The 27,702-nt window shown below is 46.7% G+C and overlaps 2 protein-coding genes across 2 annotated transcripts in view; both read right to left on the bottom strand.

Annotated features, from left to right (window-relative positions):
- KIAA1191 overlaps positions 1 to 27,702 on the bottom strand; it is a 282,731-nt gene that overhangs the window by 189,297 nt on the left and 65,732 nt on the right. The gene's annotated exons all lie outside the window — the stretch shown is intronic.
- On the bottom strand, positions 592 to 27,421 carry GPRIN1 (G protein regulated inducer of neurite outgrowth 1). Its single transcript, XM_081184954.1, has 2 exons — positions 27,286 to 27,421; positions 592 to 6,417 (listed from the first exon to the last, which is right to left on the bottom strand). Exon 2 carries the CDS (start codon positions 6,364 to 6,366, stop codon positions 4,603 to 4,605), a length of 1,764 nt encoding a protein of 587 aa, XP_081041080.1. The 5' UTR covers positions 6,367 to 6,417; positions 27,286 to 27,421; the 3' UTR covers positions 592 to 4,602.

Raw genomic sequence — 27,702 nt, 5'->3', positions numbered from 1 at the left:
GCAGCAAGGGGCTGCAGGGAGATCGCTATCTCCCCCCAGCCCCTTGCTTCAGAAGAGGTCCGGGGGCAGCGGGAAGCGAAGCGCTTCGCTTCCCCGCTTCCCCCGGACGTCTTTTGCAGCAAGGGGCTGCAGGGAGATCGCTATCTCCCCCCAGCCCCTTGCTTCAAAAGAGAAGACCCGCTGTCCCCGGGGCAAGCTTCGTTTTGCGAAGCAAGCCCATAGGGAAATTCGTCTTGCGAGGCAACTCGAAAATGAAAAAACCTTTCGTTTTGCGAGTTTTTCGTCTCGCGAGGCGTTCGTCTTGCGGGGTACCACTGTAGTGGGAAACCGTAGTAAGATGCTGAAGCTGCTCAAACAAACAGCATCCAGATGAACAGGTGAATGAATGAATGCGTTCTAAGATATGCAAAAGTGTACAAAGCCATGGTCTCTGAGCTTTTATCACCATCTGCTGTCAGCTGCCAGGACACAAGCATTTTCTTCAGCTGTGCCAACAGACTTACACCCACTTAAAGACACTGTTGAAGGCAATGCTTTTGAGGCAGCTATTCAGGGAACTGATTTTAGTTACTATGAAAGAGCAGCAAAATGTTATTTATTAAAACTTTACTTTTACTCCCATAGACAGACAGACACTTGTAGGGTTTTCTGCCTCAGGTGCCAAAATTACTTGGCTGGCTTTGGTCATTATGCACCTTGATGGGAAGAGGGCGCCACCCCAGGCAGCAAAAAGGCTTGAACTGTCCCTGATAAAAGAGCCAGCAAGCCTGAATAGGGGGAGGACCACAGATCTCAGCCCCTTTTACAAGCCGCCAAGATATAGCTTTGTGAAAGCCCATCCATGTAGCACTGCAGTGTAGTTCCCCACCCCCCACCCCCCAGTAGAGCGAACCTGTTCTGAGCTGGCAACAGACTGTGAAGAAAACAATCCTTCTCCCCTCCAAAGCCCTTGACAAACACAAATAAAGCCCTCTTGGGCAGGGGGCATATTGAGGTGGTTGCTTTTTTTTTTTTTTTTTTTGGAGAAAAAATTTATTATCCAACAGCCAGTTTTACAAGTTTGTACCCTAAACAAATAAAGAAAGGGAGGGGGATAGAAACCAAAAGGCAAAGTTACTGTCAACAACTCATCATTGCTTGGTACTATAGATCCATATGGCACGTGAACACCATACTGAGAACAGCACACAAGGCAGGGCGTAGGAATGGGAAGGGTCCTCGGCAGTTCTGTGAATGGCCCCAGTAACCTGGGCTGGGGGTGGTACTGTCTACATGCTCAGCATCCTACATCCCAGGGATGCTGCCAGCAGTTGGATGCAGGTTTGGGTGCAGATGCCTGCACCTTGTGGCCTGACATGTCTCAGATGGGATGCCTCTTCCCAGCTCCTCACTTGCATGGTTCTAGATGTGCCTCTTGCAGCATAGCACTGCAGAGTTGGCCAAGTCCCTCTTAAGAAGAATGCTGGTGCCAGAAACTCAAGTTTCTCTGTGTGTAGACCTACTAGCATGCCAGATCCACAAGGCACCTAAACTCTTACAGGGCTTGGCTCCCATGTCCTGCAACTGGAAGGCTACTTGTGAGCACTGGGCACTGTAGAAACCCCTCTGTGGTCAGTTCCTGTACATGTCTACTTATTCCCAAAGGGGAATTGCAATAGACTGATTCAGAGCTAGGTTTGGGCAGGCAGAGCTCTTGCTAATACAATGACAGTATTGGACCAGTTCTTCCCCCTGTTCCATTCGTGGAAGTGCCTTGAACTGAATTTGGCACGAATGCTTGTGTCGGCCAAGTGAACCAGCACATCGATACCACTCATTGGAACCTGGTTGAGGTGGAGATTGTACAGTACACTCGAGAGAGAGAGAACAGCCGGAAGTCGTACCTCTTCTTGCAGACAGCAGACAAGTACACTCTGTCTCTTCTCCATCTGTATTGGTACACACAGGTCCTTTTAAAGAGCCAACAGTGTGGTTCTTTGTTTGTGGAGAAAAGTTCTCTCTCCCAAGATCTGCACATGATACCGCTGGCTTGTGCTGCCTAGGGGCAATCCAGATTTAAGGCAAGTCCTTCCCAGCTGAATGGGATGGCATTAGAAGGAAAAGCCCCGCAGCCACCAGCTCCACCAGAACTTTCTAGCATGCTGGTCAGCTTCACCATGTTGGCCAATCTGCATTGCAAGAGCAGAATGCTAAACCTGTGTGCGTCCAGCTGGCTTTGGACCTCATCTCCCATCAGGCCCATCCATCAAAGCCAGTGGTCTAGGATGATGGGACATAGTCTAACAACACCTGGAAGGAAGCAGGGCCCTCATCCCAGATCTAAGAGAGCACTGAGGAACAGCAAGATTCTTCAGGCCTAGATCCTCTCTTCACAGTGTTGCAGTTAGGATGCTGAATGTTGTTACAACTAAAAGGACATAAATTCTGCCCCTCTGTGGGGAAAAAGCCCCAAACTTCCTAGCACCTGCATTTATAGTAGGACTGCTTTTTGTTTTTTTAAGTGGGGTTGTTCCTTGAGGAGGAAATTTGGCTGAAAACTCCCATCCTGCTTGCCTTAGATGCACACTGGGAAAAGCTGAACCCAAATGTCCTCCTTCTGGGCAATGGTTAAAGACACAGAAGCCCAGCCAGATAAAAAAAAACTTCGGAAACTATAATTCACAGAGAGGTGAGGAGACTTGTAAACAGAAATCAACACGAAATCTTCTGGCAAAATCAGGGTAGTACTACAAACAACAGAGGTGCTCTCCAACTCTATCAAAAGTGAGTGTGGGTGTCAGTTTTTGGCACTACATTTCACAACTGAAAACATCCTTGAAGGAGGTGTACCTAGTGCAGCTACTCTGGAGGAAGGAGCTCCCCTCCAAAAAACAAATCTTGGTTTCCACCATGTAAGTGTCCCCTGCTCTCTTTTTACACAGTGTCAAATAATCTCTCATCTATGCCTTCACAGATTTCATTTCTTAGGGGTGAAAGCCACAAAACCCCAAATCCCAATGCATAAAATATTGTTGGGAGGGGGCGGGGAATGGGGGAGGCAGGAAAAGGAAATCAGCATCTTCAAGACACCTTCAGAGAAACAAGAACCTGATTTAGAGTAAACACAACAGAGTAAAGAGTGTTTTGTAAAAGCCCCCATATTCCAACACATATGAATAAAATACCCCACCCCACCCCAGATCTCTTGAAAAAGTCAGGAACATAAAAATTAGCCATGTTTCTGATGGCAACAGGCCTCTTTGCTCCCGGGGGGCAGGGGAATAGCATTGACAGGAAAAGAGGCTATGACACGCACGCTCACATGCACACAAGCCAGAGCACGCATCGAGCCACACTCTCGCACACAAGACGCGGGACCTTCCAAATTATTAGTTTCTCAGGCAAGTTGGTCGGGTGGCGGCATCAGCCTGTAATGCAAGATGCCACCACTGGGACTCAGCAGGACCCTCTAGCAAAGGGAATGGAGGGATCTGAGGGACCTGCCTTGAACAGACTTGCAGGGCTGCAGGCAAAGGTCGAGAGTGCAATTAAGAAGAGATTAAATATTTCATCCAAATTCTCTCCTGCACTAGGATGAGCCTGGTTACTCTTATTGCACTTTTCTCCCAGCCCCTGCTTTCTCTTGAAATGGTCCTTTAGAATAGGGAAGGCAGTCTGGTGCTGGACTCAAAAGTCAGTGGACTCTCTCCTGTCAGGGATTATTTAGCTTTGATTCCTGCAACTGGGGGGAGGTTGGACTAGATGCCCCTCAGGGGTCCCTTCCAACTCTACAAGTCTATGATTCTATAATGCCCCAAACTCGTTATATTCTGTGCAATGTAAATGATCAATCTCCACAGCAAGAACACTCAAGTTCTGTGGGCACCATAAAATTATGCAACTGAACAATATTAGGCGAACTTGCTTATTTTGTTTAAAGTTGTTCAATTGGATGGCTTTCTCAAGACCTGACACATGATTATTCAGCCAAAATCACCTTTAGAATGCTACCATGCTGCTACCCCTAAGTTAAAACATATACTGTACTTCTAGAAATAATTGTGAAGATTTCAGACTGTGTCTTAACCTATTGGCACTGGGAGGGGGGAATCCCAATCTATGCACATGTTCTCTAAAAGCTGTGATCTGGCAGCCCCTAATACTAATCCATTCTAGACCCAAGATAGGATACTGCTAGTACAGTGATCTCCACAAACGCTACACCAAACTTTCCTAAACATGGGTCTCCAAAATGTCTGAGAGCCGTCTCCAGTCTGTACCAAACAGACAAGTTGCTGAGAGCCCTGCATATAATCATCTGAGCTTGGCACTGTGAAGACTACATATCCCAGGATGCAAAGCGGCACTGCCAAGCGTGCGTGGCAGTGTAAGCGCTGCTGGCTGAGACATGTCAAGTGCTTCAGAACTGGGCAAGGTGCTATTTGCTTGTAATATATAGGGTTTGGCCTGCATTTCCAGGAGACATCAGGGGTGTTGAGTGCCGTAACCCTGGGGACTCGAGAGATTCAAAAGGGACCGTCCCACACATTGCCTGAGAAACTATGTAACATTTGCACGTTCCAACTGCTATAAGAAAACCCTAGAGTTGGCCTGGGCCCCCCTTCACTCCACAGTGGGTCCTCCTCGGGAGCAGCAGCGGGGCCGCCGCACATTCTGCAGGAGTGCCCTGAAGACGCTGGGCTGCCTCTTGACCTCCCCCTTGGGGGGAGCCCCCTTGATGGAGCTGGCACGGGTGCTCTGAGGTGTCATCACCATTTGCCGGCCATGCTCTTCAATCTGCTTCTCCAGGTGCTTCTGGATGGCCATGCCCAGCACCTCCACCTCCATGGAGGCGCCATACACTTCCCAGGTCATGCCCTTCTCGTCCCAGCTGACCTCCCGCACCGGCTCGGGTGCCTCCTCCTGGGCCCCTTTCACGTGCACCTCAGGGTAGGACGCTTGGGGAGATTTGGTCACGGGAGTCATGGGCCCCGTGGCCACGGACCTGGTCTCCACAGGGATGGACACCTGCATCTCTGCATCTCTCTTGGCTGGCTTCTGCTCCGGACCAGGGCTCTTCAGAGAGGAGGCCCCCAAGCCCCTTGTGTGGAAAGTGAAAGCCGAGGAGCCGTCGGGCGGGTTGATGGGGCTAACGGCCACCGACACCAAAGACACGCGATTGTCAACTTGAGTCCCAGCGTCATGCTGGGGGGGCGTGACCTCAAGTGAGCAGGTTTGGGTGAGAAGTTCCACAGACCTCTTCTCGACATCTGTTGTGCGCTCCTCACTCACAGCCACACTGGTAATTTCTGGTGTTTGTTGTTCCTGAGCTTGGTTTTGACCCTTGGACTCAGAGGGTGTCACTTCTCTGAGCCCTTCCGCCTCCTTGGTGGCTTCACCTGGGGTTGTTTGTGACTCACCTGATGTGCCCTTGGCTTCATGAGGAACGGCAGCCACAGGGTTTCCTGGCACTCTACTGGAGTTCGCAGCTGTGTTAGCCTCCGGAGCAGGGAACCTCACTTCCCTGCTATGGTGACCCAACTGGTCTGTTTCTGTCGCTGGTCTGCTTGACTTCCCTGATGTGGCTTCAGCTGCCAAGGGGTCTTGAGTAAACTCCTTGGGAGCTTCTGATGCGAGGGGACCTCTGTGTCCTTCACTCAAGTGGCCCGCTGCTTCACAGACATCACTGCTGAAGTGTGATATATCTCCCTTGGAGGCACCTAGCTGTCCTTGGCTTGTGTTTTTCAGGTACATGGGAAGTGCAGGACCCCCCTCGGAATGTGCTGTTCCTGCTTGGATGCTCTCAGCCTCAGCGGTTTTTTTGGTTGGTTCAAGAAATGCCACATGTTTCAGGGAAGCTGGTGCACTGGAAGGGTCCTTGTTGGTTGCCTTTAGGCAGGGCTCTGCCGGGAGATGCGTACCGACATCTCCAGGAACAGCTTTACTTTCCAGAGGGTTGCAGGTATTGGAGACGCTACTGGGAAGATCCCTGCAGCTTGAGCCCTGCTTGCTGTTGTGCCGCAAGTCATGATGGGCTGCCCGTTCCCCGTCCTCTTCCAAGGTGGTTCCTCCAGCCGTTGCATCTTTCAGAACCACGGTACCTGTGTCAGTGACTAGTTCCATGGAAGGCTTTGTGGCTACAGCTGGCGCCTTCTCCTTCTGGTCTGGGTTGTCCACCATGGTGTCGTCTTGGCTGCCGTCTTTGGTGCCAAGGTCATTCACACAGCAGTTCCTCATGGTGAGATCTCCTCCGTCACATCGGGTGTGTTGGAGACAGCTGTCTTTCTCCTGACTGCAAGGTAAGCTGCTGCCGGGCTGGGGAGCATCTTCTGGAACTGCATCTTGCTTCAACAACTGCAACGCCTCTGGCTGCTTAGCACTGCCCATCTCGAGACGAAACTTCTGCCATGCTATTCCATGCACCTCTCTTGGAGGACTCTAAAAGGGGAGATAAAAAGGGGTGGGGGGGGACACAGTAAAGTTATGCCTATGCTGGAAACTCACTCAAACACACCATCAACTCCAAGCTATTCATGTTTGGAGCCTTCTGTGTCTAAGGTGCCCTGGTATACTCTAGGTGTATCTGGCACATGTGTGGGCTTAAGACACAAGCATAGGATCTGGTAGCTGAAAAAGAATTTGGCATCCTGAAGATTCTCAGAAGGGTGTTGGGGGTGTTTTTAAAAAGCAAGTTTCTAGTCTTCATATCTGCAGAGAAAGAGCTTGGAAAACAGGCAGGTATTTCCTTGGGAGGGTTTGGGAACCAGGAAGGTGTTTTTTTCCTCAGATTAGGATATGGAGCAACAGGGCACTTTCAGAAAACCCATTTATTGAGCGTCTATTCTGATTTGTTTGCAGGGAGGTGATCTGCTATTTCAAGAGCATGCTCTCCATTTTGGGTGGGGTTGTTACCAAGCACCATCCTACACTTTCCAGTACATTCCCACCACTTTTCTTACTGCCAAAACTTTTGAGGGAAGCAAATTTGTTGTGCCAGACTTCCCAATCAACTGGAAATGGGCAACCTGACTTTTTTGGTGAGTGATTTAATCCCACCTGAGAGCACAATAATCTTGGAAGCGCCCTTAGTGTTGTGGATCTGGGCCCATCTCCCACGGCTACTGCTCCTTGTCCACAGACTTCCAATTCTCCACAACCCTTTACCCCTCGATCCCTTCTTATTTTTCTTCCTCCCTTCCCTGCCACCTTTGTGCTATATCCAGGTAGTGCACAGTTTACTTGGTCAATTCATTATATACTCCTTTGAATAATAGCTGAACTACTTCTACAACTTCTGAGATTTTTAGGGTGGAGGTGCATCAAATAACAAAGAGAAGGCTCATTTTTGCCCTGTGTTCTCTAATGTGTCGCCTCTTGAATGTAAGGCCTCATCAGCACTGAACGTTTAAAGAAGTGTCATTTCACTTTAAACAGTTGTGGCTTCCCCCAAAGAATCCTGGGAACTATAGTTTGTTAAATATGGTGAGAGTTGTTAGAGGTGACTTCCATTCCCCGCACAAAACTACAGTTCTCAGAATGGTTTAACAATCAGTCCCTCTTCCTGGGTAACTCAGGGTTTTGTAGTCATGTTCATTCATTTCAGTGAGTCTGCTCTGAGTAAAATGTAGTTCAATACCACCCTAAGCACTTCATAGTTGGGAGCCCCCCCCCCCGGATGGGTTCAACCCCCTGCAATGCAGGAATATGCAGGTGACCCATATGGGGATCGAACCTGCATCCTTGGTGTTATCAGCACCATGCCCTAATCAACTGAGCTAACATACACTATTTCATCCACTAAGGTAGATCCGTACTGTTATCCTCATTTTACAGGTCGGAAGCTGAAGCTAAGAGAACATTAGTTCCCCTAAGGTCATATACTAAATACATGGCAGAGGCAGGATTTTGACTAGTGGTTTCCTCATTCACAACTCAGCCTTGTAGCCACATTACAACATTAGTCCCTAGACTGCAGCCACCTTTGCCTAAATGGTACAGGAAGTATCCATCACATATGGGCAATCATATATTCAAAGGGTAGCAGCTGATTCATTCAGCTAATTGGGTGGGAGATTTGGTGGAGGAAGTTAAGAGATTTGAAAGCTGCTCAGCCATGTCACAATTCAAGGAACTTGATTCCACATCCCCAACAAAAAAATAGCCTTATAAGTGAATGAACAAGATCAGGTCTATAGTCATTCCAGTGACACAAGCAAATTGCATGCCTCTAACTAAACTGCCAGCTGCTGTGATAATCTCCTGCAACATTTGCACACACAGGCTGGCCACATGATTTGTGCGCATATATTCTGGCACTGAAGCCTGCAGAGATTCCATGGCGACAACGGAGAAGAGACATTTGGTTTGGAGGTGGTATGTTAACAGCAAGCAAATAGTAGAAATCCCATTGTAACCACATATAATCAACTGCCGGCACCCACCCATTAGAGGATGCTGCAAACTCTATGGGAATACTTTTGAGATTGCTTAGAGCCTTGGCCATGGCAACTGCAGGAGTAAAACAGCCTGAAAATATAATATAAACAAAGACATTATAACTTCAATTACACACCTCCCCAAAAAGAACGGAAAGGAAGAAAACAGAATTTATAAAAATTGTAGCGGAAGGTTCAACCTCAGCTCTCCAGCAGTGGGACTAGCAAGGCAGCTCAAGACCACGTGCCACCTGAGATGACTTTCTTTGGCACCTTCTCTCCTTCTCAGGTGCACTCTCATCCCTATGGTTGTTCCTGATGCCAAAGCAGCAGCAGTGCCACGGCAGGTTGAAAGTAGATCTGCCAGCTGGGCTCATTATGTACCATCTGCATGGCTGGTGTGTGAAAATGTCAGCATGTGAAGGCGAAGTGAGGGGGAGGGTAGGTATGAATATAGGTGGCCATACAGAATCCTGACATATATGGGTGGGTCCCAACTACCTACTGATGGAATTAGAGTACAGGGAGTGGAATCGAATCTGGAGATGGAGCCTGCCTAATTTCATTTGGGCCAGGAATGGGGAACTTGCAGCCCCCAATATATTGTTGGACTTGACTCCCATCATGTTAAGGAAAATGAAAAAATTCTCCATGCATCAGCAGAAATTGTACCCCACCCCATGCAGCTACAGGCATCTTGTGACTATCTTGTATGCGTTGCTGGGCAAACTAGCATGTAGCACCAGGTAGATAAGGGCTCAAGTTAAAGGGGAGTACAGGAAAATCTGCTGGAGAAGTGGAGACTGTTGAAAGAATCCTGTGAAAATGTGAAAGATTTTGAGAAGAGCCCATCTGAGGAAAGTGGGTCAACCTGCAAGACTTCTGGACTCAGAGAATTCGGGCAGTTGCAGGACTTTGTTAGCAACTGGACTTTGCACTTGCTGTGTGGACCTCTGTCTCATGAAGGACTTCATAAGCTGGAACTCTCTCTGGGCTCAGAGAGTGAAGACTTCTTGTAGCAACTATGTGTTTACATAGCTCCTGTGGTGAGCCCAACCGCTCAACTGAACTTCCATGGTGCATATACAACACCCGACACACCATGCCTGACCACTGGCCATGCTGGCTAGTGATGGTGGGAGTTGAGAGCCCAGCAACTTCTGGAGAGCCACAGGTCCTCCATTCCTGGTTTAAGCAGAAGATACTGTTTGGTTGGCCAGCTGCCTTTTATTTTTGCCAGCCTAGAAGCTCATACTACCCACTAGTGACAGGTCTACCACTGGCCTTTCTACGGCCAGCAAAAAAGAAAACAGTGCATACCAAAAATGCAGATAGACTTCAAACAACACTGAGTCTGAAGCAACTACTGAGCCATTGTTGTGAAGTCTAGCCCTACTCATTCTCTCCCTTCATCATGCTACATTCATATAATAAAGGAAAGCACATGATCATTGGCTGTAATCAAGAAGGTATGGAGTAAGAATAAACATCAAAATTCCACACCAAGGCAGCCTAAATTCTCCAGAAACATTTTTGCACAATTCTCCACAAAGAGATGCTCAGTTCTGCAACTGCATAAATTATATAAATTCCAACACATCCTCAAGCTTCGCTCTGTAGTCTCAAGAACTAGGAACTTGCTTTAAAAAAATGAAGCATGAGATTCTTAGGTCATTGGTTTCTGTGCCCAACTTCAAATTCCGTAATTGCATAATCACAGAACACACACAGTCTTGTCTATGCAGGTGGAATATGTATTGTGTTGGTAGTAGCTAAACCTTTATAACAGAATCCAAACTGATTATTGTTTTGCCTTATAACATGCTGAGACTAAGAGCCCATGCACTCCCATTCTGACTCCATTTTAAATGGTTCCATATGGAGCTTGTCGCCATGTGGGGAGATATTTGTATGCTGCCATTCAGAATACTTTTCACAAAAAATGGCAAAACCTAAGAGATCTGCCTGACTCTCAGTGGAAAGTTCCCTGTTTCATAACTATCTACACATTACTTGCAAAGCAGGAAAGACTTAGGGGAGGGATGTAGCAGAGAAACAGTTGATGGAGAAAGGATTAAAAACCTCCCCTTTTCTGCAGCTTCTCTGCTCTCATTTTTTCTTCCCCACCCCCCAAGGCAGAGTTCAGTCTTCAAAATAGTGCTGCGTCTGGCTCAGTTAACATATAGCTTAGTCCCATCAGAGAACATTGGCAAAACCAGGGCCTTTTTTTTCCAGCCAGAACTTGACAAAACTCCGTTCCAGCGCCTCTCAGGTGGGGGTCACTGCTATTATAAGAGAACAAAGGAGGTGTTCATGGTGTGTTCCAGCACCTTTTTTTCTAGAAAAATAGCACTGGGCAAAACAATTTCCTAGCTGCTTGGTTTTAAGATGGAATGGGTTCTTGGAAGAGGAAAGGGTTTTCAAGAAATCCAATTGGCAGGCACATTACCTACAGCCAAGTGTCTTCTACACACATAGGACAGACCATGGGTAGGCAAACTAAGGCCCGGGGGCCGGATATGGCCCAATTGCCTTCTAAATCTGGCAGCGGACGGTCCGGGAATCAGTGTGTTTTTACATGAGTAGAATGCTTTTATTTAAAATGCATCTCTGGGTTATTTGTGGGGCATAGGAATTCGTTAATTTTTTCTTCTTCTTCAAAATATAGTCTGGCCCACCATAAGGTCTAAGGGACAGTGGACCGGCCACCTGCTGAAAAGGTTTGCTGACCCCTGGGATAGACAATCAAAGCAGGCAGACTCTCATACCCACAGCCCTGTGCTGATGAGACACAACACAGCTCTCCACCCCAAACACATATTCCACTTAAAGCAGTGTTTGCCTAGGAGTTCCACTGGGCAACCTTTCTTGCTTTCCTGCTGATCCGGCAGTTATCCACAGCTGAAAGGCTCGTCTTCAGCTCAGTGAGTAAGCCTGCCTCTCTTATCACTTTATTAACTGTGGCACTCCTTCCCTGTACACTCCAGCAAGCGCTATTCCCCAGGGTAGGGTGTCTGTAAGTCGGGAGAGGCACCTCATTCATCACTGCTTTGTCACACATGAGCTTCTTCTCTACAGCCCCACTCCAAGGGAGCCACGTACTTGAATTTGAATCCAAGAAGCTCTAGGAGAGATTCTTGGGCTACTTACGTTTTTCCATGGGAGGATATCATCCACAGGGACCACTACATTCAGTTGCAGAACCATGTGAGTTAAGCACTTAGGCACAACAAGTTCTCCTATGTTTTATCTGCACGCATTCCTCCAAGCAATAAAAGAAATGCGTCAAGATCTGCCTCAGCTGTCGTCAACCTGGTGCCCTCCAGCTGTTTTGGACAACAATTCCATCAGCTGTGCAGACTATGCCTGATGGGAGTTGTAGTCCAAAACTGCTGGAAGACACCAGGTTAGGAAAGGATGATCCACCTTATATTCCAGTTAATGGTGGCGAATGCTCAAAGTTATGCTTCCATGTATCCAGAAACTTGTATTCGGAGTACTAGAGAGTATTCAAGTCTTATATGTCCCCACACCTGTGAATACAATACAAACATATTTCTCCTCCTACTTTTTTATTTTATTTATTTAATAAAATTTATATACTGCTTGACTGTAAAAAACCTCAAAGCAGTTTACAAGACCCCCCCCACTAAAATCAAGAAAAAATTATACCCCTACTTACAACATACAAAAGCTGAAATACTAAAACAGATTAAAGTTACCTCAGCTTTCTAAACACCTGGGTAGGTTTGTCTAAACAAGAATGTTTTTAGCAGGCACTGAAAAGAGTACAGCGAAAACGCCTGCTTGATCTCAACAGGCAGGGAGTCCCAAAGTGTAGATGCTTCCACACTAAATGATCGAGCTCTTAAAAATACGGAGAGGGTATCACGTGGCACCTATAGTAGTGCTAATTCCTCTGATCGAAGCGGTTGACCTTTTCTGCCAAAGTTTTTAGGATAAGCAAGTCTATCAATATTTATACCAGGTTTGGGGAACCCTTGGACCTCCATATGTTGCTGAGCTACAACTTCCAGCAGTCCCGGCAATCGTGGCCAATGGCCAGGGATGATGGGATTTGTAGTTCAGCCACATCTGGAAGACCAAAGGTTCCTCAAACTTAATCTAAAACTTCTCCCACTAGTGGACATGTTATGAACCCTCCCTTCATCTCTCTGTGCATTAGTTATTTCCCTTCCATCCACATTTATTATGGGCAAAGGATAGGACTGGCATGCACTCTGCAAAAAATTATTATTATTTGGTGCCACTTTCTAGAAATAAGCACTAAGCCTTTGGACATCTCCTTTTCTGGCAGACCTATCTTCTTGGCTCCAGTAGTCTCTCTAGAGTTGGATATAACCCAAATACATGCAAACACAACTCAAGTACATGCAATTGCAAACCAAGTGGACATCCTTGCCTAAGAAAAATAGAGGCAGAGGCTCCAGTCCATCTACAGAGACTGCCAGAGTAAGAGCAAAGGTCTGCCAATAAATGAAGCTCTCCAAAGGCATATTGCTACACTGGAACAGAATTACATTTTCAATTGCACTTAGAAAATACGGTTGAGAGGGGAGTTGCCAAAATATAAATGTGTGCTTCATCTGCATATTCATTTGCAAATTGTAGATGCTTGCATATATTTGCTTAGTCAAGTAATGTCTTCTGCTGATCATAAGGACAAGGAGCTATGTGGGATAATGAAAGCCCACTGGGAATACCAATGATCCGCTGGGAATACCCACTGGGAATACCAATGATCCACTTTCTGGCTTTTCCAATTTTACCAGGTGTTGCCCATGCACTTTCAAGTCTATCTTTGCAGCAGTGAGGACCATAAACTTACTTTAGGAAGGAAGAAAGGAAGATTGATTTTCAGGAATTTTGTAACCAGTACCATATTCCAATCACATGGAATAAGGTAAGGGTAAAGGTAAAAGACTCCTGGATGGTTAAGTCCAGTCAAAGGTGACTATGGGGTTGCAGCGCTCATCTCGCTTTCAGACCGAGGGAGCCGGTGTTTGTCCACAGACAGCTTTCTGGGTCATGTGGCCAGCATGACTAAACCACTTCTGGTGCAACAGAACACCGTGACAGAAACCAGAGCCCACGGAAACACCTTTTACCTTCCTGCCACAGCAGTAACTATTTATCTACTTGCACTGGTATGTTTTCAAACTGCTAGGTTGGCAGAAGCTAGGATAGAACAATGGGAGATCACTCCATTGTGCAGATTCGAACCACCGACCTTCTGATCGGCAGCCCTGAATATAGTAGTACTGGAAGGGAAATTGTGAGACTGAGGCCACATTTAAACCACACACTTAAAGCATTATGGTACACACACACACACACACACAACCACGGTATATACATACATTTCTTTGTGTGCTGCTTCTCCACAGATACCATTTGAAGCAGCCACGGCTCCCCTCTCAATAATTCTAGGAACTGTAGTTTTTTAAGGGTGCTGAGAGTTATTAGGAGACCCCTATTCTCCGCTGAGTAACAATTCTCAGAATGGTTTAATGGACAATCCCTCTTCACAGGGAACTCTGCGAACTGTAGCTCTGGGAGAGGAATAGGGGTCTCCTAACACTGCTCAACCCCTTTAACAAGCCACACTTCCCAGGATTAAAATATATGGGATCATAGTGTTTTAAATGTACTGTATGGTGTAAATGTGGCCTGAGCGAAAACATGCCAGCACACACCTAGATTTTCCTTCAGACATGGCAAGAGTGAGACAGTGGTTTTTGGCTTCCCCTTGCAAAAAGGAGAACCTGCTTGTTATCTTCTGGTTGTCTTTTACTTTCTCTAACAACACACCTTTCCACAAGCAGTGATGCCACAGGTATGTGCAGATGTGCTTAATTTGCATAAGTGGATTTCCCTGCCATGTAAACAAAGCAAAATGTAGGCACCAATCCTAGACTTGGAAACAAAGGTTGTGTACAAACATGCATAATTTGAGCTACAACCTTGCTGTGTTTTGTTTAATTAAACCATCCTCCCTGGTGAATTGAGCTCGTGAGGAAAGAGGTTCCAGGAGTTTGCCGCAGGAGACAGCTGGGCAGAGGGCTAAAAGGCTGACACTTGTCACGGAACAAACCCAGCTCTTCTATCCCCTTCCTAGACTAGTTTTCCAGCTTTTTAATTAAAATGGATAACACCTTTAAAACTAATTAATTAATAGGAAGAATTATGCCTTTTTAATTGAACAAATGAAGATTTCTTTTGGGGAGGGGGAGCTGGACTGCCACCCTGGAAGATGGGAAATGATAATAGATTCATAGAGTTGTAGAGCTGGAAGGAACCCTAAGGGCCATCTAGTCCAACCCCCTGAAATGTAGGAATCGCAAGATGACGACAAAAATAGCATTTGAACTGCTGTTACATTTACAGTTTTCATTTATTAAATTTCTATACCGCCCTTCATCTGAGGATTGCAGGGCAGTTTACAATATAAAAGCACAAATGTACATAACTGAGTAGCAAACAACACAATATTTACAAAGCTGTCCTAGAGATCCACCAGGAAAAAAAAATTAAAACTTTGGATTTTACGCTGGCAGCGTTGTGAGGTACAAGGAACGACGAACATACTAGCATATGTGGTGGGAAGTAATTATATACAGGAATCAGATTTTAATGGAGACTGGTATTATTATTATTATTATTATTATTATTATTATTATTATTATTATTATTATTATTATTATTGGCAAACAGGTCACCTTGGAGGCCAAACTACATCTCTTATCCAGTTTTGATGGTGCCAGTGCTCATCTTATTTCTCAGCAATTAATTCTATATCTGTTGGCTGCCGCTTGTCTCTCAAGTGTGGAAGGACGCATCTTGTGATTTTATGGATTTGGATTTTGTGTGTCAGCAATCTGGAAGTCATTGACATGGCAGAGTGGGAAAAATCATTCCCTGTTAATAAGGAGATTCCCTATTGGCAATAAACTTTCGAAAATCTGGGGATATGGAGTTTCAAAGGACACTGGCACCATATAAGAGTGTTCCAGGAAGATTCCATCCACGGTTTGCAAGGCTCTCATAAAGATCACCTGCAGTGCCTCAGGCTTGACGTTTGGAAATAAGTCACTTCTGGAAAAGTTTTTGGCCTCACTTCCAGTTAGCAAGCCATTGCAGAAGTTTACAATGAAGTCATTCTCATTGGATCTTAGAAAGGCAGCTATCCATGTAAACTAGTCACTGTGGGGTGGGTGTGTTTATTTGGGGGAGGGGGTATGCCAGCTGCGCTTGCTGGCTGCCTCCACTCGACCAAAAGGGGCCTGTCGTACAAAGAGAAGCCTCTTCTTCAGCAGTTGTCCTGCGTTGCAGGGGTTGGACTAAATCACCCTTGGGGTCCCTTCCAGCTCTAAAAATCCACAGTTCTATGAGTAATAACAACAAATCCTGTTTCTAAGCTACACCCAAACAGTTAAGTGGCTTCTCAGAAGAACAACTACTTCACTGTAATGTGATCTTCCATGCGCAGGCTGAGTAAGTGTGGGTCAACGGCTTTGCCTTCAGGGCTACAATCTGGGAGTCATAACAGATAAGAGGCCTTCATGAAGGAGAGTAAAAGAGTTGGTGCCTATGTGTGTGTGTGTGTGTGTGTGTGTGTGCGCGCGCACACCCACACCCACACCCACACACAGAGAGAGAAGTTTAACTACATTTGGGGGTGGGGAACAATTAATCAGTTAATTTAAAGATAGCAGAGATACACAGAGTGGCAGGTGGGGGTGAGGATGGGGAAAGCTGAAGATATTACATCCCACTCTCTTTTGGTCAATGGCTTTGTAGAAATGCTGTTCTCCAGTGGTACCACTAAGCAAGTAGGCTGCCCCTAAAAGGTGGGCCTGCCAATGGATTGTGGAGTAAAAAGACTTCAGACAGTCCTGGATCTAAAAAACAAAGCCCAGTGCACGTAAACATTCACCTTCTTAAAAGAACTATTTCCCCTCCTCCCTCTAGTCACATGGTAAGTGGAAGCTGAATCCATGCAGTGCGTATGCCTTCACCCTCGGGGGGGGGGGGTTGTAGCTAAGGAACTCAGCTGGAGCTTTTCACCGCATTTCATTATATTTCCCAGGTCTGCAATCTTGCAGCAACTAGATGCTGCCACAAATCCCCCGTGAAGAGCCATCAGGCAATCTATGCTCAGGCAGGCGAGGGAGGGTCATTGGCTTTGCAAGCACCGTTTGGTAAGCCTTTGATTGAGGAGTCAGAATCTGGCCCACGGATGCCCTTGCCTAAGACAATGTGGCTGTTTCTACAAAAGCAGGCCGAGGCTCCAACTCATCTGCAGCAGGGGTGGGCAGACTTCAGATTAGTTGGATCTACACTGTGGTTTTTACTAGAATCCCAAGATCTACCAACCAGAGCCAAAAGCACACAGATAAAATGAAAGAGCTGGGTGCCTCTGAGCACATTTTGAGCATAGGAATTTGTTTTGAAAACCAGAACTGAACAGAACTCATAGTCAAAGAATCATAGAATTGGAAGGCACCCTGGGGATCACCCAACCCTCTGCAACGCAGGAATACGCAGCTGTCCCATACGGGGATCAAACCTGCAACCTTGGCACTATCAGCACTGTGCTCTAACCTACTGAGCTATCCAAGGCATTTTACATCAAAGTCCTGGACTTTGAAGAAGCGCAAACTCAGGGTGAAAAGGAGAAACGGGCTATGGGGAAGGCACATTCGGCAAACCCTCACCATGATCAGCTTCCACCCGGAAACGTACGTCCCCATTGTTGAAGGACGTGTGGATCCAGAACTGGCCTCCACAGTCACTTACAGGCTCACTGTTAAGACTGTGCTCATGGAAGACAATCTTACTCGGCTACGAGTGATAGCCGAAGAAGACATCAAAGTCCACTCCTAATTAGCTTTCTTCACTTCAGCAGCCTAATTTAGGCTTTTAATTGATAAACAAATAAGAGTCACAAATTCTTGGTTCTACTGAAAATCACCCAGTAAATCCCAGTCTGCCTTCTGCCCACCTCAGATCTAGAGAGATCGCTAGGGCAAAGACACAGATGACAGATCTATCAGCAAGGGAGCTGTCCAAAGGAATAGTGCTGATTGCTAGACCAAAAAATGGTTTGCTGTCAGATGAGAAAGATGCTGTAGCTCAGGAAGGCGTACAAGAGGATGGGGAAATCAGCAGCAGTGCCACAGTCATCATGGCAATGCATTCTGGGACCCACATGGAATAACAGTAAAGTCCATTCTGTGGGCTTTTCTTGGCAGTGGTTGTGGCTGAGAAAGATCAGTGCATTTAGGCAACAGCGTCAACAAATGTAACAAAATACACTGGAACTGAAATTCATGAATGTAAATTAATATAGTACATAAAAAGAGGTGGAGGGAAATCACAGGTGGTGTGCTTTCAGTTTTTCTGAAGTACTAATAACCCATTCCACAATTAATTTAGATCTTTGGATTGGGTGGCAAAGGGGTGAGTGAGGAATGGGAATTAGGATTTGTAAGCACTTATTGCATCTGGTTTGCAAAACAAGCTTAGTTCCAAGTATACATATATAAAATGCCAGGTGTGTGCAGAATGTTCCTAGTTTGCATTATATAGTCAGATGGCAGAATCTATTTTGGGAGGGGGAAGAAGATTATGTACAGCAGGTATCTTCAACTTTTTCAGACCCAGGATCCACTTTTAACGCAAACATGTATTTGAGGACCCATATCTTAATCTTTTACCAAATATTTGTATAGTGGTAGTACTTCTGTTGCCACTCACATTGGATCAGGTCGCAACCCTCTAGTGGGTCTCACCCTACCAGTTGAAAACTAGTGCAGTATGGGATTCTTAGTGCAGAATTGCAGAAGCTCTAACATCTCTCACACAAATAAGTGCAACTCATTGTGGCAGGGCAGGATCTCCCATCAAATCAGGCCAGCTTCTATTACATCTGAGCAGTGACATGTTCTGCCATGTGTTCCCCCTCAGTGCCCATCCATGTTTGAATAATCTGTCTCTTCCAAGAACCAGGCAGCTGCCTGTCCATCTCAATCACCTTCTCTCATTCCACACAATGGCACCAAATTCTGCTTGAACTTCTACATTGTTTTGGCTCCAACACCACAGGGGTTACAGGTTTCCCATTGTCAATGAAATTCAAATCCTACCATTGCTAAGCACAAAAGAGAACTGCAATAGGGCAGCCTTGTAAGTAAGCCCACAAAAGTTGCTAGCCTGTGGGGTTGGGGTTGTTCCCTACTAGTATGGAAATGCAGTGTACTGGCCTCTTAGTAAGCTGGTAAAAGTTTGTCTTCCACCAAGTGGAATGGAAGAGAAAGGATGGACCTGAGAGACTGCATGGAAACCAAGTAGATTGGCAAAGAGATCCATTCATGCTAGACCAGCCTGTTTACTCTCCTGCAAGGATTTCCTTGTTGCTTAGGGCAGGGGGACTAGATGACCCACAGGATCCCTTCCAATCCTACAATTCTATGCTTCTATTATTACTACTTTATTATTATTTATTCAACTTATCAGTCATTTGCCACATAAGGAATCTCCAAGCAATTTACAAAATTTTAAAAGCATAAATGTTGATGGTGGTGCCAAGCAGACCTAACTGAAGAGAGCATGAGTGTGGAGCCACCACTGAAAAGTCCCTCTCCCTTGTTGCTCCCTTGGCTACCAGGCAAGTAGTTGAATACAAAGCTGGAATAGGCAGCTGTGAAAACTTCAGATCATGGCCAGATAGCAATATAGGCAAGTGGGCAGTAAACTGGAGTCCAGAATAATTATACCACTTTTCAATTATTTTTAATTATGCCTCCCTCAGCTACATAAGCTATGTATCAACGGCTGGCACCTTAGCAGTCATAACTCTGCCTTGATCTTAGAAGCCAGCTTTCAGTTGAATAGTAGTAAGCTGGCATCTTCAAGGAGCCTGCAATTCTGTCCTCAAAACACCCCCCAGCAACAAATCCTCCCAATTCTGGGATAGGAATAAAGCATGCCTCACGAGCACTTGCTCACAAAGCTGTTTAATTTGATGCAAAATTTGATGGGAAGGTTTTTGTGTGCATGCCCTGAGGAACTGTGTGAATGCTGTGCTTTAAAGAAATGGGGTGGGGTGGCTGAAACTCATTGGTGCTCATAAGCAAATGTGGTTGATGGGAAGGAAACCTGTCTCAAAAAGTAGACATGAAGAAAGAGGGAAGAAAACTTGCTAAGTCAAGCAGAGGGGCGGAAGTAGAATCCCACATGCCAGGGCTGGCCCTATCATTAGCCAGAAGAAGACAGTTGCTTTAGGCAGCAGATTCTGGGGAGCAGCATTCCCCACCCAGCCCTTCCAAGCCCACCAATACCCCTCTGTTGGGAGGACAGGGCTATGTGTGCCCCACAGCCTGTCTCGCATCCCTCTAAACTAGTCAATTTCCCTTTGTTGTGGTTGGGCTTGCTATCCCCTTGCCAGTGTTGGTTTCTGTAGATGGAATCAGTGGGCACGGTTTTCTCCTTTGCCTCAAGCAGCTAAATGTTTTGAGCTGGCCCTGCCAAAGGCTCACTGAAAGTGCTATCCAATCCCTTTTGTTTTGGCCTCTTAGCCTTTAACATAGCTTTGTAAATTAGCCTATAAAGGACACTTGCTGACAGATTTTTTTCTACCAGTCCCCAAAGAGACTAATAGCCTGCTGCAGAGAATTCCTGGTGGCCTTTGCCTACCAGACAACTTGTTAAATGTGTTGCTCTTCTAACTCTAGCTGCCAATCATTCCATCAAAATTCTACCTAGCACTTCTTGACAAGACACAGGTACATGTGGGATGGTAAAGCTGTGCCACCTCTGGATGTTGCTGGACTCCAACTCCCATCAGCCCCAGCCAACAGGGCCAATTATCAAGGATGATGGGATTTGTAGTCCAACAAATATCTGAGGAGCCATGGATTTCCCATCCCTGCTTTAGAGCAAAACAAAATGTGCAAGCAATCACATATGTATTTTAAGTAAACAGCAAGTGCAGCAGTGTTTATCTGGATCAAGACATCATCAGTAGGGCAAAGATTTAAAGCACTTAACACAGCTCCACACACCTGAGTCCTAATATTTGTATTTTTATGTTGTGAACCGCTCAGTGATCTTTGGATGAAGGACAGGATACAAATAAAACAAATAAAATAAAATAAGGATAGCCCTCAACCTTCTACTTACTCTAAAACAACAGCAACAACCAAACCATTAACACCCTTTGTGTCCAGTTTTAGGTATAGTCCTTTTCTCCTGCTGTCTCTGGGCACTTTATACACTATTCCAATGTAGCCAAAATGTGACTCAAAGATATTTACTTGAGGAATCCATGGAAATGCCATTGGAAGACTTCAGATCATACAATGTGTGTGAATGTGTGAGGGGGAGGTCTTCAGGCATATCCATTATCTCTAAAATGCTATCTTCCAGGGTCTAGATCCATGAGCTATGCCAACCAGGTGGTGATGGAGAAAAATGTTTGATGCCCATATAGGGGAAGATAACAGTCTTTAAAAAGACTGTGTATAAATGTCAAAAAGGATAAGCAATTGTGCACGCTGTACGTTATTTTTGCACACCTGGATGTATGTGTGTCTTTGGGTATAACACATTAATCACTTGGCAGTGTTTACAAAACAATGACAAAGATCCCTCAGCTCTTCCAGAATGCCTAATCAGTGATTCTCAGCCTTTACTGCAAGAGAGGCTGATGACTGTAGATTATTAGTATGGGGTGTTAGAGGAGGGGTAGCATCTCTGGTAGGGGACAAGTTGTGCTCCTTCTGGGGTAGTTTGTCCACCTTTGGTCCCTACCCTGCACTCAGCTCTCACCTGTGGCTCCTAGAAGCTGTCAGAATGTGACAGCGGCCACACCCTGGGAATGGCTTTGACTGGCTGGCTAAACCAGGTAAGGGTAGTTGACAGGTCTCAATCTCCCAGTTTGGTTAGAGACTTCCCCTGCCTGCAAAGACAGGCTCTGGCAGATTGTGCAGAAGAGACCAATAGTGGGTTCAATGGTCACGAAGGTAGTTATGCATGGGCTGTAAAGGGAAGTGAGGGGTAGATGGGACTCATCGATCTAGGAGAAGGAAAACTCTGACACTAAACCTCCATTGCCTTGAGGGATATCTTTGGGAGAAGAAAAGGCTAAGGAGGAAACACTACACAAATGCGGAGTGGAGTCCCTAGGATGGTTGGATGGTGCCTTGTACATCTCCTTCTGGCAACTCCTACAGCCAAGCTGGAGCCAAACGTATTGCTCTGCTTTCCTGTGGACCACATCAGCGAGGCCAAGATGGGGGTCTTGTCATCTGGGCAGCCCAGGCCCTCCATACACACTGACCAGGCTTGTACCTTGAAGAGGTTGCCCTGGTACTGTTAATGAAGTGCACTCCATTATCTCTTGAGACAGATAGATGCCAACAGCAACAACTTATACATCCCAGAGACCAAGCAGCATTAGAAGGCCAGGGTACCACATAGGAGTTTCTTAAGGTTTATCTGCCTGTGCTGACGAAAGACAAAAGTGAGGAGGCACACTGCTATCTCTGAACAGAAGGGATCAGCAGTGCTTCTAAATGTGGCCCACGCTTTCACGGTGTGAAAGACACACACACACACACACACACACACACACACACACACACACACACACCACTCTGCATAATCTCACTGTAACACATCAACCTTGCTTCTGACAGTGCTGCACAGTTGCTGGCTCCCCTTTGCTTTGAACATGAATTCAACTACCTAAACGCACCCTTCTTTTCCATGCCCTAGACCTCTTGTTCTCAACCACATGTTTCCCTGTTCCTTATATCATAAGCATTTCTAGGATGCGGGCTGGCAATGAATTATTATTATTATTATTGTCATTGCTAGTGACCTGTTAACCAAAGGTCTCCAGGCAACTTACACATTAAAAACATAATACTATATAAACAGAATGAACAACCCCCATAATAGGTACAAGAAACTTGGCAGTACACTAGTAACAAAACAAGATCATCTCGGTCTACCAAATGCCGGGGGGGGGGATGTAAGTCTTTACCTGGTGCTGGAAAGATGTCAACGAAGGTGCAAGGTGAACCTCACTAGGAAGTGATGGGGAGCCACAACAGAAAAGGCCCTCTCCTTTGTCACCAGCCTCCGAGCCTGAAGAAAGGCCTCAGAAGAAGAGGATTTGTGTAGGTTCATATCAGGAGAGGAATTCCAGAAGATTCTCCCCTTTCTAGAACTATGGTATAATTAAGTGCACCATGGTGGGGGGAAAGGTTTTGCTCCTGCCCTATCCTCTAGGGCTTATACCTACACCATACCTGCCTGCCTGCTGCCTCTCTCAGATAAGAGAGTGTGTGGAGAGAGACAGTTATTGTTGTAACTGTGCAGGGTTTTCAAGTCTGTTGCTGATGGAGGGGGATGCAAGGAAAGGCCATACCAAATAGGAGACAAGACGTACCTGCTTTGCCTGCTTAACTTGGCATGTTTGCTACACATACACATTTCATGCAATTGCCACATCAGGAATGGGGAACCTACAGTCCTCTAGTTGTTGCTGAACAACAACTTCCATCATCCCTGATCATAGGCCATGCTGGCTGGGCCAGATGGGATTTGGAGTCCCACATCATCTGGAGAGCTACAGGACTGCCTGGGTCTCAATCAATATTTATTCCAGTTAATCTTTGGAGCCAAAGAATCATCACTTGCCCCGAGTTCCACTGCCAGGTTTCTACTGATGTATTTGGGCAAAAACAAGTTGCTCACATTCATGCTCAGACAAACCTGTGAGCAAGAGAACCATTTCACACTCAAGAGTGTTGGGAAAGCAAAGCTACAACTGGGCAAGTAAAGCTACTGCTTACATTTTAGCACAAACAGAAAAGCATTCAATGCAGCATTTACAAGGAAGCTGCATTTTTAATAGGCCCTAAATGCTACCCAGCTGTGTACATCCCTGAGCTGCAATTGTGGTCCCTGCTTCCTTAAGCAGAATGCCATTCTGGTCGGGTCCTGTGGAAAGCAATTGCTGAAGCCTCACACTGTCTTTGTATAGTTGGCTTTGTCAGGATAAAATGTCTGAGGCAGCCTGTAGAGAAAAGGCTTTGATATGGTTGGCTGAAAATTAGTTTCTTCCATCTTGCAAAACATTTGAGCAATGACATCAGTGATAAAAGTCCTTTGCTTAACAATGGAGACAAGGGAATCATCACACGGCTTCCAGAAAGTATAGTAAAAAATGTCACTTTTAAAATCCTTCAAGAAAATTCACAAACATGCTCAAAAATGCCTTCTAGGCCCCATAACCTTTTAGATACAGTACTTAAGTTTTGAACATGTCTTTCTTCTTTCAGAGATGCAATGTACAGTAGTGATCTACAGCAGGCTTGTGAACAACTTGGTCACCTATGATGAATGCAGAATTGCTCCCAGATGACCAGAAAGTTTTACAAAAGCAATTTCTGTTTCTCTTTCCTTTTAGGTGGCAACTAACTAGCCCGGCTATGCATGCGCAAGTGGGTTTGTAGCTTTTGTGAATCTATTTTCAAAGCTGAACTACAATTAAATTGCTCATGGAGTACTATAACTCAGTCCAATAAATAAAAATAATAAGCCAATCCAAAGAGTTTGCAGCATTTCCCCATCCTCAGATATATTCACCCACTACTCTCAGCATCAGTCAAACAGAAAGCTGCAAATAATTCCCATTCGGAGGTATGCAAGAGGAAGCAGCAACATTCCTGTCATTTAACCAATGCATAAGGTAAATACACACTTCCTGCACAAATCCTGTGTGAGCAGATATCATCCACCCAGGTAACAGTTTCAATAAGGAAAATGTGTTATTTATGAACAGAAGCTACGTGCAGGGCTTAGATCCTGTAACCTGATTGCACTGAACAGGCATAGTCCATGCTGCAACCTTTTGTTGTAAATCCTGCTTGTGTAAATAAATAATAAAAAAGTAAGGGTCTCTGAGCACAGGCACATTTTCCTTACATAAACGTGAGTAGCTAGAACCAACACATATGGACTCCTAGTATAAGATCTGGCATTATGGCCGGTTTGAGCTGCACCATCTCTTATATGAGAAATCAAGCTCTGCTATGGCCAAGTTCCCCTCTAAACAGATGCTGCTTTTGAATGTACAAAAGTTAGCAAAGCAGCTGAGCTTAGCTGCCTAAGCACCTACTTAGTTCCAGAGTTCAGAGTCTGTAAAACTGTTTCCAGGCATTAGCTGCAGTCACTCCCCAATCCATATCCCAGCTGTTAAATGGCACATCTGCAATATCTTCCCTACAGCAATCTGAGCTGCATAGCATCGCCATGGTAAGGCTGGGATCGCACCAGGAGCAGAAGTGAATTCAAAAACTTATTTTTAACTAGCTCTTTTTTTCTGCCTTGGCTTTATTTCCTATGATTAAGGCTCATTTCATTTCTTTCTCCACCAAGCTAGAGGCAGCAATGCAAGGGCTCCACAAAATCTCCAGGTTAGTTCCCTCCCGTCTGTGGGTAGGAAAAACAGGGCTGGCAGAAAGGCCTTTCTTACTGCGCTAAGCTGGGCAGTGCAAGGGCAACCTGAAAGCTGGCCCTGGAAATCTGTGGCACATCAACGTGCCTGAGGACCCAGGCCAGGACTGACATCAGCAGCAGAACTTGAATGCTGCTTCCAAAGTGCTGCTGCCCCTGGGAGCTGCCTGTACTGTGGTCAAGCTAGCAATCTTTATGATAGGTGTGGGGAACCTTTGGCCTCCAGACATTGAGGTATATGAAGGGGCCAAAATTTCTTCACACCTCTGTTATGGAAAATCACATCAGCCAGAAGAAGGCACATTTAAGCCCCTGGTTCAAATCTTGTTCCTTCCATGAACTTACTAGGCAGTCTTTGGCAAGCCATGAAGAAGCCATCCTATACTTTGTTGCCCCTTTGGTCCACTTAGCTCAGTATTGCCTATACTAGGGTGGGGACCCTTTTAGACCCTGAGGAGCACACTTCCTTGGGGCCAACAATCTGAGGGTCACATGCCAGTGGTGGGCGGGACCACAGGCAAAAGTGAGCAGGTCTATGGATGTGACTCTTACTTTCGTATAAAAGGCTATATTTCAATCACACAAAAGTCAGATGGTACTACACACACACACACACACACACACACACACACACACACACGTCCATCCAGGCAAGGAAGAGGCGTTTTCACAGTTCAAAGAGGGCATGGAACATGGTCAATGAAGGATGATCTAATGAAAGTCTTGAGGGCCAGAGAAAGGCCTGGAGGGTCGCATTCAGACCCAGGGCTTGCAATCCCCCATGCCTGGTCTACATACTTACTGGCAGCAGCACTCTGGGGTTTCAGGAAGGAGTTCTCTAGCCATACCTAGAGATCGTGGGATTGAATGTGGGACCCTTTGCAGGCAAAACATGTGCTCTGCCAGTGAGCTATGGCACATTCTTACCCCCACCTCCTCGTCTATGAAGGGAAAGGCAATGCGATGTAGTGGTTAGTGTGTTGGACGAGAACCTGGGAGATCACGGTTCAAATCCCCACTCTGCCGTGAAGCTCACTTGGGCCAGTAACTGCCTCTCAGCCTAACCTACCTCACAGGGTTGTTGTGGGGGTTAAATGAGGAGGGGTGAACCATGTGTGCTGCTTTAAGCTCCTTGGAGAAAAAGGTGGGATATAAACATATTAAACAAACACACACACCCTGTTGTTCTAAAGATTACTTAGTTAATATCTCTACGCCACTTCAAACACTCTAAGAGCCCTTTAAAATGTGAAGGGTTTACTATGAGCCTAAACTGGGAGTGGATTCCTTGCATCCACATTTAATATGCAACTCATCCCTCCCACTACAAACCCAAAGGTCAGTGGCCTCCAACTTAAATGCACAGCCAGTAAAAGCAAAGTCAGGCAAATGGGAGTTCAGTGAAGCGAAAGAGCTGAGAGTCAACGAAATCCCTGCCTAGAGAATGCTTGGATCCAGAGTTGAGAAGCGAGAGAATCCCTAATAATCTGCAGCCCCAGGAGGGCAGACAGGGACTTTCTAGCTGGCTGGAGAGAGAAGATCTTGCCATAATGGCTTGTGTGCGGTAGGAAAGCAACCATGATTCACTGGGGAAGGGGAAGGCGGGCGGGCGGGGGGTGGGAGGCGGTTGTCAGCAGAGACCAGTCGCCTCGGAAACCGAACTGGCGCTGTGGCTGCAAACTGATGAATGGATCCCGCGCCATGGAGGTGGGCAAAACTACGCTGGCCCTGATCGCACGGGAAAATGCACATCTTCACAACCCACCAGCAGGGGGCGGGCACGGGCACACGCTCCATCCGCGCGCACATACACAAGCATACACATAAACAGAGAGAGCGCATGCATGCACACAAACAGGCAAAGAACACTAACGCGGCTCCCTGCCCACACGCCTGCTTAACCGCGGCGGCGTGCGCGGAAAACACACACACACACACACACACACACACACACACACACCATGGCCAAATGCGCGCGCACCTACCCGAGACAACAACACGCTTTACCTAGTACGCGTGGTCGCACACAATGAGGAGAGCGGGGTGTGGGGGGAAAGACCCGCGAAACACTGGGGTCAAATTTCATCTTTCATAACGGCACACACGTGGAGAAGGCAGGCTGCTCGGAGGATGCCTTCGAGCAGCTTTCCTGGGGACGGCGAGCGCGTTCGCACAAGCGCGCAGGGCACCTCCTCCTCTCCCGCTTGCAGCGCACGAGGAGACCCAGCGCGCACGACTCCCGCACCGCGCGCAAATGCAAGGCGACTTCACCCGGGATCTTCATCCCATAATCAGGAGGCGATGCCCACCCTCTGATCACCTGTAGGAGTGAGCGGCTGGAGCGGCGACTCACGTCTGCCCGCCGCCCCCTGCCCCCGGTTAGGTTGAGGTGGCGCCGGAGCAACCTCCGAACAAAGGCAGCTCGGGCTCGCCCGGGCACGTGCTCCGCCAGCGCCGCTTCCTCCCCGGCGGGCAGAGCGCTCTAGACGCTCCCGAGGGTGAAAGGCGCCCCCATCTGGGACCCTAGCGGAGGGAATCTCTCCCTCCTCCTGGAGTCTGGCTCGGGCCTGGGCTCCGGCCTCGCGCTCCACAGCGCTCCCCAAGCCGCGAGGGGTGCGTGCGGTTACCTGCTGGAGTCATGCGCTGCCCCGGGGTGCGGGAAAGGCGCCGTGGCTCGCCCTGCGCGGCTGCTCCGGGCGCTGCTGGCGATGAGAAAGTGCCGCTCGGAGCATGCGTG

The sequence above is a fragment of the Podarcis bocagei genome (genome assembly GCF_964188305.1).
Source record: "Podarcis bocagei genome assembly, chromosome: 2".
NCBI classification, from domain to species: Eukaryota; Metazoa; Chordata; class Lepidosauria; order Squamata; family Lacertidae; genus Podarcis; species Podarcis bocagei.
The sequence above is the reverse complement of the archived record's forward strand: the minus strand, read 5'-3'. Positions and strand labels throughout refer to the sequence as shown.

Coding starts and splice junctions, on each gene's coding strand:
- GPRIN1 (XM_081184954.1), bottom strand. CDS start 6,366: ATGGGCAGTGCTAAGCAGCCAGAGGCGTTGCAGTTGTTGAAGCAAGAT.